Source organism: Carlito syrichta, unplaced genomic scaffold (assembly GCF_000164805.1).
Source record: "Carlito syrichta isolate Samal-C Ts95f unplaced genomic scaffold, Tarsius_syrichta-2.0.1 Scaffold311198, whole genome shotgun sequence".
NCBI classification, from domain to species: Eukaryota; Metazoa; Chordata; class Mammalia; order Primates; family Tarsiidae; genus Carlito; species Carlito syrichta.
Genome location: NW_007255294.1, coordinates 1,021,554 through 1,034,603, shown reverse-complemented (window position 1 = coordinate 1,034,603; position 13,050 = coordinate 1,021,554). Strand labels below are relative to the sequence as shown.

The 13,050-nt window shown below is 37.1% G+C and overlaps 1 protein-coding gene across 1 annotated transcript in view; it reads right to left on the bottom strand.

Annotated features, from left to right (window-relative positions):
- The window catches only part of ULK4 (unc-51 like kinase 4), a 244,877-nt gene that overhangs the window by 134,694 nt on the left and 97,133 nt on the right, over positions 1-13,050 (bottom strand). Inside the window, exons 17-18 of the mRNA XM_008068561.2 lie at positions 11,589-11,696; positions 4,725-4,808 (exon numbers count right to left, since the gene is read on the bottom strand). Coding sequence (XP_008066752.2) covers positions 4,725-4,808; positions 11,589-11,696 — 192 coding nt within the window. The remainder of the gene's footprint in view (positions 1-4,724; positions 4,809-11,588; positions 11,697-13,050) is intronic.

The following is a 13,050-nucleotide window of genomic DNA, read 5'->3' as shown; positions in this document are numbered from 1 at the left end:
GTCATAGCATGCTCACGGCCACCCCAGCGTCGACCTGCTGAGCTCCAGTGATCCTTCCACTTCAGCCTTCCAAGTAGCCAGAACTACAGGTGCACACTACTGCGCCTGGGTAGTTTTTTATTTAATTGTAGAAACGAGGTCTCACCAAGTTGCCTGGGCTGGTCTCGAACTCATGGGCTAGGCAATCCACTCATCTTGGCCTCCCAAAGTGCTGAGATTACAGGCTGAGCCACCGAGCCCAGCCAAACAAGTATTTTCAATTATACATTTACATTTCATATATTCTTCTGTATATGAGGTATATTTCACAAAAAAAAAAACCTATACTCAGAAGCAGCAGGAGATGCTAAAAATGTGGTTCTCTATGTGGAAAAAGGGTTTTAAATTGTTGAAGATAAAAGGCTTCACAATTATTTTACCTTGAACTATGATGTGAATGCATTATACACATTTGTTATTTCAAGATACATTTGCAATTCCAAGAACTACTATAATTGAATTATTTTTTGTAAGGATAGGAATCTTTTTTAGGGAGTAGAATCACCTCCTAGTTTATCTGTTTTTTAGAAACAGTGTTAATTTCCAAATCACATATGTAACTGCTTTTCAAATATTCAATTAAAATTTTCATAAATTATAGCATTCTGGATACACACCCTTTATAAAAACTATGCACAATTTGCCATACATGCCAAGAAAATAAAATGCAACTGTGTTACTAAAATACAAATTATATTACTATTTCATAATTATTAACAATAATGATTTAATAACACACAAGAATATCAAACATTATTTTTCATATTATGTGTCCAATAAAAAAATGGGGGTGAGGAAAAGCTATTGGATAAAATACACAACCTCAGGGATTATAATTAATCATTTTTTACTAGACAATAACTTAAGTTTCAAAAATTAAAGATAAAAAGCTTTAGGACAACCCCTTCGGGTTCCCTCCCACTGTGGTAGCTTTTCTGTCCTCTCAAATCCTGCTTTCTCAAAAAAAAAAGCTTTTAGAATTTTGTATTGATACATGGTAATTATATTTGTGGGTCACGTGATATTTTGATACATGCATGCAATGCATAATGGTCAAATCAGGGTAACTGGATTATCTATTATCTCAAGCATTTATCATTTATTATGTTGAGAACCTCCAAATCTTTTCTGCTAGCTATTGAAATAATTATTGATAACTAAAGTCACCCCACTGTGCTGTCAAACACTAGAACTTACAACCTACTCCAATCTAGCTGTATTTTTGTACCCATTAACCAACCTCTCTGCATCCTCCCTCCCTTCTACCCTTTCAGCTTCTGGTAACCATCATTTTACCTCCATGAGATCAACTTTTTCAGCTCCCACATGAGTGAGAACATGCAATAATTGTATTTCTGTGCCTGGCTTATTTCACTTAACATAATCTCCTTCAAGTTTATCCATATTGCTGCAAGTGACAAGATTTCATTCTTCCTTATGGCTAAATAATATTCCATTGTTTATACGTATGCCACATTTTCTTTATCCATTCATCTGTTTATGGACACACAGGTTAACTACATATCTTGACTAAGAAACTAATAACAAGAATAGATAAGGACCTTAAACAACTTGATGGGGGGAAAATTCAATTTTTAAAATGGGCAAATAATCTGAATAGATATTTATGAAAAGAAAACATAAATGGTCCACAGGTTTATGAAAAATGCTCAACATTACTAGTCATCAGGAATATGCAAATCAAAACACAATGAGATATCACTCACCCCAGTTAAAATCGCTGTTATCAAAAGGATGAAAAACAACAGATGCTGGCAAGAATGTAGAGAAAGGGAACTTTCCTATATTGCTGGTGGGAATATAAATTAGTACAGCCATTATGGAAAATAGCATGTAGGTTCCTCAAAAAACTAAAAATAGAACTACCATATAACCCAGCAATCCCACTACTGGGTATACATGCAAAAGAAAGAAAATCAGTATTTCAAGAAAATCAATATTTAAACTAAGAAGGTAAAAGATTTCTACAAGGAGACCTATAAAAGTCTGACAAAAGAAAGTGTAGAGGACACCAACAAATGGAGAAACAACTCATGCTCATGAATTGGAAAAATCAACATTGCTAAAATGACCATATTACCCAAAATAATCTACAGATTCAATGCAACCCCTACAGAAAAAACAATCCCAAAAAAGAGCCAGAAGAGCTGAAGCAATCCTAAGCAAAAAGAACAAGGCTGGAAGCAACATATTACCTGACTTCAAATTACACTTTAGTAACCAAAACATCTAGTACTAGAACAAGAGCAGACATGTGGACCCATGGAACAGAATAGAGAATCCAGAAATAAATTCAAATACCTACAACCAACTCATCTTTGACAAAGCAGACGAAAACACACACTGGGGAAAAGACACCCTATTCAATAAATAGTGCTGGAATACTGGATCGCTGTATGCAGAAAAATGAAATTTGGTCCCTCTCTCTCCCCATGTACAAAAAGTAATCAAGATGGATTAAAGATTTAAATGTCAGACCTGAAACCATAAAAATCCTAAAAGAAAACCTAGGATAAACTCCTCTGGACATCAGTCTAGGCAAATAATTATGGCTCAAACACCAAAAGCAAATGCAACAAAAAAAACAAAAAATAAATAAGTGGTACTTAAATAAAAATCCTCTGCATAGTAAAAGAAATAATCAACAAAGCAAATAGGCAACATACACAATGGAAGAAGATATTTGTAAACAATATAACTGACAAATGACTAATATCCAGAATCTACGAAGAACTCAAATCAGCAAGAAAAAGCAAATGACCCCATTAAAAAGTGAACAAACAACATGAACTGACATTTCTCCAAAGAAGATATACAAATAGCCAACAAACATTAAAAAAAAAATTCTCAACATCACTAATCAGGAAAATGCAAATCAAATTCAAAATGAGATATCACTTTACACCAGTCAAAAAGACCATTATTTAAAAAATTAAAAAACAATAGATGCTAGCATGGATGTAGCAAAAGGGAATGCTTATACATTGTTGGTGGGAATGTAAATTAGTACAACCTCTATGGAAATTGGTACGGAGATTTCTCAAAGAACTCATAGTGGATGTAACAATATTATTTGATCCAGCAATCCCATTACTAGATATCTACCCAAGCAAACAGAGGTCATTATATTAAAAAGCCACCTGCACCCGCATGTTCATTGCAGCACAGTTCACAACTGCAGTGAGGTGGAATCAACCTAAATGCCCATCAACCGATCAGTGGATAATGAAAATATGGTATATATACACTATGGAATACTATTCAGCTATCAAAAAGAAAAAAGTAGTGTTTTTGCTTTTGCAGCAACTTAGATGGTATTAGAGATCATCACCCTAAGTGAACTAACTTAGAACAGAAAACCAAACACTGCATGTTCTCACTTAAACGTGGGAGCTAAACTTAGAATCAGCAAAGGCATAGAGAATGATACAATGGACAGCATTCTCCATTATGAAGTGGAAGGGAGGAATGGCTGCAAGGACAAAAAAATAACTGTCAGATAAATGTGCACAGGCGGGGGTGGCAGATACACTTCAAGTCCAGACTTCTTCACCCCTATACAGTGCAATCATGTAACCAAAACCTATTTGTACCCCTAAAGCTATTGAAATAAAGAAAAAAAGAAAGTAAATAAGTATATCAAAGAGATAACTGCACTCCCATGTTTATTGCAGCACTATTCATAGAACTACTTTTACACTGCCAAAGGGATTCCTAGAAGACTCCTTTCTCTCTTGCATTCTTATGTTTTGTTCTTTTGCATTTACATATTTGACATATTCCACTTTATATTTTTATCTTAGCTCCAATAGGTGAGATCAATGTGTGAACAGGAATTTCACCTTCTTCCTCTGTGTTCCAAGTGTGCCTAGCTTGAAGCTGTGAATGCTGTACCCAAACATGTCTTTTGATGATAGGTGAAATTAACTTAATTTTCATAGTTACCATATAATGTAGGAAGTAATGAACTCAGAAGAAAGATGTTTATCCTGATATATCTTTTTCATTCCTAAAAAAATGTTTTTAGCCTATGGCTTTGCCTTGGGTGAAACAATGTCAAATGGTTTAAAGCAAACAGAAAATGCCAACCTTTTAGGCCAGTTACTAAACCTTTTACATAGTTACACGTAGCAGCTACATATGAGTAGGTTGCTTGGCCAGTTGGCTGGTTTCCAACCATTGATGACAGCACAAGAAATTATGTAAATAAATTGAAAAATCACATCACATAGTAAATACTACTTAATATTAAAATCAATGAATACTAGAAGCTTCCCTGTTTCTGAACCTCAAAATGGCAACCTGACAAGATAATCATGGGATGTCTGAGGCTCACAGAAAATTCTCTGCAGACAGGTACTTGCTTACTAAGCTGGTGGTTCAGAAACTTAAAAGGGGGAGGATAATTAAGAATATGCTATTAAAAGCTGGTTATGTTGCTTATATTTGCTAGCATTCTTTTAAAAAGCAAGACATTTAAACAAGTAGATGGGAAAGCTAGATCATTTTTACACTTGCTCATGGTAGGCTGTCGGGATTATTTAAATTCAGGAGCAATACCTGGTTGACAAGCTCCTGCACTGCTGCAGGCTACAATCCTCATACAGTGCCTGAAGGGTTATTACAATTGCCAGTGTCTACAGAGGACAACAAAGGAAACTTACCCCTTCCCGAAGGCACCTCATTAGCACTGTGTATGCAGCCAAGGGAACAGCCCAGCATTCTCTAGGGTTCTTTTTTTTTAGTTCCTAAAATGAAGTGGGAAAAAAAGGCAGTGAAGTTAACAGCCCAAAAGATATTAACCCATTCAACAAAAAGGCATATTTCCAAATATACAAACTATCTAAACTGTCTTAGCATTCTATTTAAAGTATTACTGTTTACCTGATGACTGCAACCAGATCAAGGGTCTTTTTAAGTTGCATTGTACATATAAGGCATTTCTTCTATTTCTCACTGTGTTATATGTGATGTTGACAAGATCTCATTAGAAGCTAGATAAAAAGAATTGAGAACGGACAATATGATCTGATAGAGAAACCATTCTATTGATAATTGTAGATGATAATATAGATACCACCATCTAAAAAGTATTACATTATCTAGAGTGACTTAAAAGCACAGAAAATAAAACTTGGAGTAATATCTCAGGATAATTCATAAGCACAAGTAAAAGGCAGCATGTCACTTAGTTAGACAAGGTGCTAAATAAAAATGAGCCAATGTGATAAGCAGGTACACTGATTTAAATGACATCAGCAATAATTCTCTCACAGAAGATTAACCAAATTAGTGTAATAAACACAAGAACACTCCTGCAACTTATCAAATAAAATCACAAAACAAATCAGGTGCCACACAGAAAGGTGAAAAAAAATCATCTTTTTAAAACAGAAAAAATTAGATTCTACTTAGAGAAGGCATGTAAGATTGTCCAAATGCTAGAATTGGTGCATTATTGGTCCAAGAATATTTTATACACATTATGAGAAATGTAACCCACTGAAACTGTACCCTTTCTTAATCAAAGAATTCCATTCCTGATCATCCCCTGGACATTATGATCAGGAACTGCTCCAACTCAAAAATAGCTAACTCACAACTAAGTTTAACTTGCGAATACAACTTTCTTCCTTTCCCTTATTCTTCTCGTCAAAATGTCCACCGCAACCTTTAACATGACTGGACTCTATGCCCTCTCCACTCATCCCTGCTGTGTCCTCCAGTCTATTCCCTACTTCCCTTCCAGCCACTTAGATTCCCAGGCCCATCATTTTATCACTCCTGCCAAAAACTTGAACATCTTTTCTTTCTGGATGTCCCTCTTCTCTTGTTTGGGAAACCTCAACCTCGGAAGAGGCCAGTCATTTGTTTTCTCTAGGCCTACGCTCAGGCAACTGGGCCCTTAGGGAAGGTGGCACCAGGGAGCACAAAGTCCTTTAATGACAGGATCAGCAACCCCAGGGGACCTTCAACATCACTCTCCAGGCTGACTGTTTCTCTGACCCATTCCCTCTCTAAAAGGACTATTTCAAATCTGTGTCCCTGACATCACTTCACCCACTTCCTCCTTCACAGAACTGGAAGTTGTAAGAAAAGAAGGACCAACTCACCTACACCTGAAGCCATCTGCCACTTTTACTCCATGCTTATAACAAGACAGCCTCCTCCACTCCACTCCCTCCACATGGGCTCAGGATCCCATTCCCATCCTGCCTTCTTCAGGGTCATTAACTATGAACTTATCTTATTGCTTCCAATTTCTCAATGTCTTATCTTCACTAGATCTGTTCTTTTTCCACTTGAATAGGGCCACTATCTCCCATTATGAAAACAAGACCCTCTTCAGCCCCTGGACCCTTTACACTAATTTTCTCGGTTTCCATACCTCTCACTAAATCCTCAACCCATTCCAATCTGATGACTTCTACCTCCCTCACTCCCCAAAATAAATATATAAAACAGTTCTTGTTGAATTACCACTCCCTTTCAAGTTGCCCAAACCAGAAAAACACTTTTTTAGTCCTTTAAGTTAAACTGTGAATCAGCTCTACTGATTTTCCTTTTCCTGAAATACCCAATTACTTTCTTAATTTTGTTCCTACTTTGCTTACCCTCATTTAGGCTCCCAGAATCCTCTCTTACCATTCTCGGCTCTACTCTCCACATTTAAACCAGAGTAATCTTTTTGGCAAGTGAATCAGACGACATAACTGCCCTTCTTAAAACTGTTTAATGAAAGCCAGGAGTGGTGGCTCATGCCTGTAATCCCAGAACTTTGGGAGGTGAAGGTGAAAGAATTGCCTGAGCCCAGGAATTCAAGACCAGCTTGGGCAACTTGGCAATAAATCAAAAAACTAGCCAGATGAGGTGGCACTTGCCTATAATTCCAGCTACTTGGAAGGCTGAGGCAGAAGGATCAGCTGAGCCCAGCAAGTCGAGACTGTGGTAGCCATGATCATGTCACTGCACTCTAGCCTGGGTGGCAGAGTAAGACTCCAACTCAAAAAAAAAATTCAATGAGTTTCTCTCACTCTTAGGTTCAAGATCAAGATATCTGACTGGCCAAAGAGCCCTTCAGGGCTGGGCACAGTGGCTCAGCCTATAATCCCAGGCTGCCCAGCCTGGGCAACTTGGTGAAACCTTGTCTCTACAATAAATCACAAAAACTAGCCAGGTATGGTGGCATGCGTCTGTAGTTTCAGGTTGAGGAGGAAAGATCACCCAAGCCCAGCAGGTCAAGGCTGCAGTGGCTATGAGCATGCCACTGCACTCCAGCCTAGAGGACAAGGGTGACACCTCAACTCAAGAAAAAAAAAAACAAAGAACGCTTCAGGATCATATCCCTGCCAGTATCTCCAACTCTGCCTCTTTGCTTGCTTTCCTCATGTCCCACTAGCCTTGGTGCAGTCCCTGCATGTACAAAGCAGTTACTGTATACCAGGAACTCTTACAAACAATGGCCATACAGCCATGACAAGACAGCAGCCTTAACAGTGCTTAGTGGAGAACAGAGATTTTTTTTTTTAATAAACAACATAAATAAGATAATTATGAGCACTATCAAGAAAAACACAATAGGCTAACGGGTTGCTGGAAGACTGTAGACTGGGTGGGCTCTATTCCAGATTGTTCAAAGTCAAGAAAAGGTTGGTTGAAGGGATTCCTTTAAAATACAAACATCTGCCAGGCTCGGTGGCTCAGCCTGTAATCCTGCGCCTTTGGGAGGCTGAGGTGCGAGGTTCGAGACCCGCCTGGGCAGTGAGACCTCATCTCTACAACAAAAAAATAAAAATTTAAAAAAAAATCAGCCGGGCATGGTAGCGCATGCCTGTAGTTCCGGCTACTCGGAAGGATGCCAGAGCCCAGCAGGTCGAGGCTGTGGTGGCCCAGAGTGGCCACTGCACTCCAGTCTGGGCGACAGAATGAGACTCCAACTCAAAAAAAAAAAAAAAAAAATACAAACATCTGAAGGGGAAACATTACAAGCAGAAGGAACAGCAAGTACAAAGGTAGTGAGGGAGGAGTACACCGTGGTGGTGGGTTCAAGGAACTGTGGGGAGGTCAGTGTTGCTGGAAAGAGTGAGTTAGAGGGTGGTGAGGGATGAGGTCAGACAGGTACTGGGGAGTCAGCCGTGAAGGCCTGGAAGACAATTAGAGAGACTTGGCTGTGACATTAAGTGAGAAAAGAGATGATTATGGGGGGGACAAAAAAAAAATTAGAATACCTAGACTCAAGATGATAGGCATCCTTGACAAAAGAAAAAAATAAATAAACTGATAATGTGTTGCTTCATAACATCCTCTGCAAAATCACAGTCTGATCTTCTGTCCTTAAGCTTGGAACCTTAGGGTATTCCCAGTGAGCCGATAGGACCGGACTTAGGTCTGTGCATTGTATACAGTATATACTGTCACATCAGGTCAGTACCACTAGGTCAGTACTGACCTGAGATTTTAAGGTTTACTATATATTCAAAGTGACAATCTCATCACAAAAGCCTTCAACGCATGAAAAGTTTTTTTTTTTTTACAGATCCAGGGACTTAACTTCTTTGATATTATAAGATGTTTTCTACCATAAGATGGTTTGCTATCATAAGATGTATTCAAATGTCATGGCCACAGAATCATCACTTTATTAAAATGTGATCCTAGCTTGTATCCAATTGAAGAATATACCAAAAAAAATAATTTTCTAGATCTACTTTTAGAAACAAGTAGGAATATGATCCTGTATGATTCTATTTGCATAAAAATGTAGAAAATTCAAACAAGTCTATATGAAATCAGTGGTTGCATAGAGATAGAACATTATAAAGGATGCTGAGGAAACTTCTCAGGTGACAGATACATTCAGTATGTGGTTATAATTTCACAGGTGTACACATCAAAATGTATCATATTGTAATATTTAAATATGTGCAGTTTATTGTATACCAATTATACCTCAATTAAGCTGAGGGGAGAGGAGACTTAAAAACAGAATTAGATTAGACTCTGATTCCTAATAAGATGGCAGGCCAGGTATCAACAACTTTTCCAATGAAAGCAAGTTGTGTTATTATGATAACCTTAAAATATATCAAAGATCTTACAAGAAAACAGGGCCAGGCATTATGGCTCACACCTGTAATCCCAACATTTTGGGAGGCCAAGACAGGAGGATCCCTTGTGCCCAGGAGTTTGTGACCACAGTAAGCTACGACTGTGCCACTGCACTCCAACCTGGATGACAGAGTGAGAACCTGTTTTAAATAAATGAACAAAAAAACAAATAATCTGACTAAAAAATTAATTAAACGAAAATTAGATAATTGCAAACACGGGATAAACTGAACAATGAAGTTTAATTTTACTCTAAGGGCCTGCAAACATGGCAAATTTGAATTTTTATGTCAAGACCTCGAGGGTGTAAAGTAATGATAAAGTAGAAATAAACTCTCCAGTCCTATCCCCAAAGAACTGCAAGGAAAAGTATCTTTCACTAAATTTGGCACACAATGTATATCACACAAAGAAATGTTCCATTACAAGAAAAAAGATGAAGGGAGGGAACTAGAAGAATTGATTAAGAAATACATCCATGTTAATTATTAGAAAATAGCTCCAGGCTGTATGTGGTAGCTCATATCTGTAATCCCAGCACTATGGGAGGCTGAGACAAGATGATTACTTGAGGTCAGGAGTTCAAGACCAGACATGGCAGCATAGTGAGACCTCATCTCTACAAAAAAAAAATTTTTTTTTAATTAACTAGGCACAGTGGCACACACCTGTAAGTCCTAGCTTCTTAAGAGGCTAAAGCAGGAGGATCTCTTGAGCCTACGAGTTTGAGGTAACAGTGAGCTATGATTATTGTACCACTTGCACTCCAGCCTGGGCAACAGAGACCCTATCTCAAAACTAATAAATAGGTCCAGTGTATGTATCTCCAGATACACATAGTTAATAACGCATGGCTATTAAATGAAAAAAGCAAGTTTCTACCTCTCCTATAAAATGATACAAAATAAGAACCTACATTTGTATTTGGTCATATGTACAAAATTAACTCTGTAAATAAATTAATTATAATGGCTGTTTATTGGGGAATCAGACACATAGCATACAAAAACAGGAAAAAGAATGCTCTTTGTATACATCCCTTTCTAGTTTTCTAGGTTCTCTTTAAAAGTGAGAGATGGTGTCTCTTTAAAATATGAAATTACCTGAAAATAAATTCGACCAAAGAGAGATGTACAGAAGTTTTCTCTATAGAATAGATAATTTAATGGAAATGTTTTTTAAAATATAAATATATGGAAGCACTGCTTCTGTGCACTGGAGGACTAGCATAAAGATATCAATACTTTCCCAATCAATATACAAATGCAAATTCTGTACAATTCCAAATATGCTTTGGAAGACTCAAAGTCATAAAGATTTTCATTCTTCTCAAATGTATCTGTGTAATCAACATACTTTTTTTAAAAAAAGATGATTTGCAGAATTGGATAAGCTGACTTTAAAACGTATTCTGACATGCAAGGGCCAGGAATAGCCAAGACACTCATGAAAAGGAAGAACAAGAAGGAGAGATTTTCTATAGGAGCTCTTAAAATAATTATGGATCTAAACAATTTAAACTACTGATGTTTTATAACAATAATGGCAGCAGCCTTAAAGTGATGATTGTGCAAATATTAAGGATATTCAAGTTATATAACATTTGAGCAAGTTCTAGAACCAAAACTTAAGAGTGCAATGAGAGGAGCTATGGCTGTAGCCATGCTTCCTGGCTTTGGCCCCCACCCCCACCTTGGGGGGGGTGAATCTTCTTTCTTCCTTCTCTTTCTCTCTCTAACTTACTTTTAAATAAACTTTTCTTTCTTAAAAAAAAAAAAAAGAGTGCAATGAGAAAACATATTTAATTATTTTTAACTTACTACTATTTATTTAAAACTCTCAAGGATCACATTAAATGACTAACTTATAAGTTAACATTATGTATTCAATAATATTATTTAAAAAGCCACATTAATGAAATATTACATTTTGCCTTGTTGAATGCAATAGTATTTCCATACTGTAACTTTAGAAATAAGAAGTCAAAGTTTGCCTTCACAAATACCAATAGTCATGTTACAAGCTATATTTGTACAAAATCGTGTTTTCTTTAAGCTAAAATGGAGCTTTTGGGAGAACCAATGGTCTCCTCTTGCCTGTAGGAGTCAAAGATGGTAACAACCTGGAGAGTACTTTGGGGACTTTCCATCCACTGGTTTTAAAATACGGCCTTCAAATCTCCTACCTTTTAAGGAAAATCAGGCACTGGGAAGAAGAGAAGAATGGAAGAAGAGAGACAAGGTAAGACAGAAGGAGACAAAGAAACACTGAGAAATTCTCTCCCCCAGAGGTGAAGTTTCTCCTAAGTACCTTAGGCATGCTCTAAGGGACAAAGTCAAAAAACTTTTATAGGACATTAATACTTGTCAGCCAGGATATGTCAGAACACATCACACAGCAACAGAGTTAATCAGTCTCACCTGGGTGGCTACAAGGTAGAGCAGCTCCCCAAGGGTTGGTAAAAGGCACTGTTTTAATTTGCTGTTCCTGAAGTTTTCTCTAATTAATTCAGTTAAGAGAGCAATTGCCTGAAAAGAGAAAAAAGTACATTATTTCAGGTGTAACTCTCAGTTTTTTAGCTTATATGTAAAAATCAAGGCATTCTGCAAAATTCACCATATTTAAGAAATAGTTTCCAAATTACTTTCAAAATACGGGCCTTTTCCTAAAGAAAAATATAAAAACTCTCCAAAATGAAGGTTAGAAATATATCCAGTAAGATAAACTATCTACGTATAACACTTTCCAGTTTACAAAGCACTTTGATCCCAAGAGGCAACTGCTACCCTGTCTTTAAAGAGTAAACAGAGGCTGGCCCCAAGTCATACAACTATACAACTGGCCCCAAGTCATCCATCTCAGTTAGACTGCCAGGATCTGAACACAGATTTTACCATGCCAGATCCCTGGTATGCTCCAACACATCACAGTTTGAAAAGTTCTTATACTGCATTAAACTTTTACATGATTACCTAAAAAATTCTAAGTGGGAATGTTATACTAAAGCTTCAGTATAATCCACTCTGAAACTTGGCAGCATATTTTATCAGATCAAGGTAATCTCCTAGGAGTCATGCTAAGAAAATCATGCACTCACTGCCAAAATCCATATACCAGAACACAGGTTAATCAAATCATAGCATGACTGCAAAGTAGGATACAATTGTTTCAGAATGATACCAAGTATGGCTTCACTCTGGAAAAAAAAGTTTATAAATAGTATAGAAGTATTACTTTAAAACAGTGTGTGATGCTCAGGCAAGGCTATTCTTACCATTGACAGACATTACCTTAAAAACTGACAGTAAGCACTTTAAAACTTTAAAGCAATCTGACAATGCCACAACATCTAAGCATGTAATCACTGGTCCCATTTTGTAAACAAAAGTATGAAAAAGTTGGAGACGCAGGTGGAGTAGTTGCACAATAGTCACACACTGTATGGCTTATTAATACAGTATTTTGGTCAAACAGTTTTAATGAGTTGTAACTGATATACAATAAACTGCATATATGTAAAGTATACAGTTAGATACATATGTGAGATCACCGCCACAATCAAGATAACAAACTCCCTCCAGTGTTTCCTTGAGGTCTCTTTGTTATTCCTCTGTTTCACTCCCTTTCTCTTCGCCCCAGATAGCAACTGATTTGCTTTCTATCATTAGATTGCATATTCTAAAGTTTATTAAAATAAGATCATATACTATGTATTCCTTCTTGTCTGGCTTGTTTCACTCAGCACAATGTACCTGAGATTCATCCATGTTGTTGCATGTGTCAGTAGTTCATTCCTTCTTATTGCTGAGTAGCATTCCATTGTAGGGAAGTATCAAGTGTGCAAGTCCCACCGCCCCCTGCCTTACACATAGTGAGTCCTCT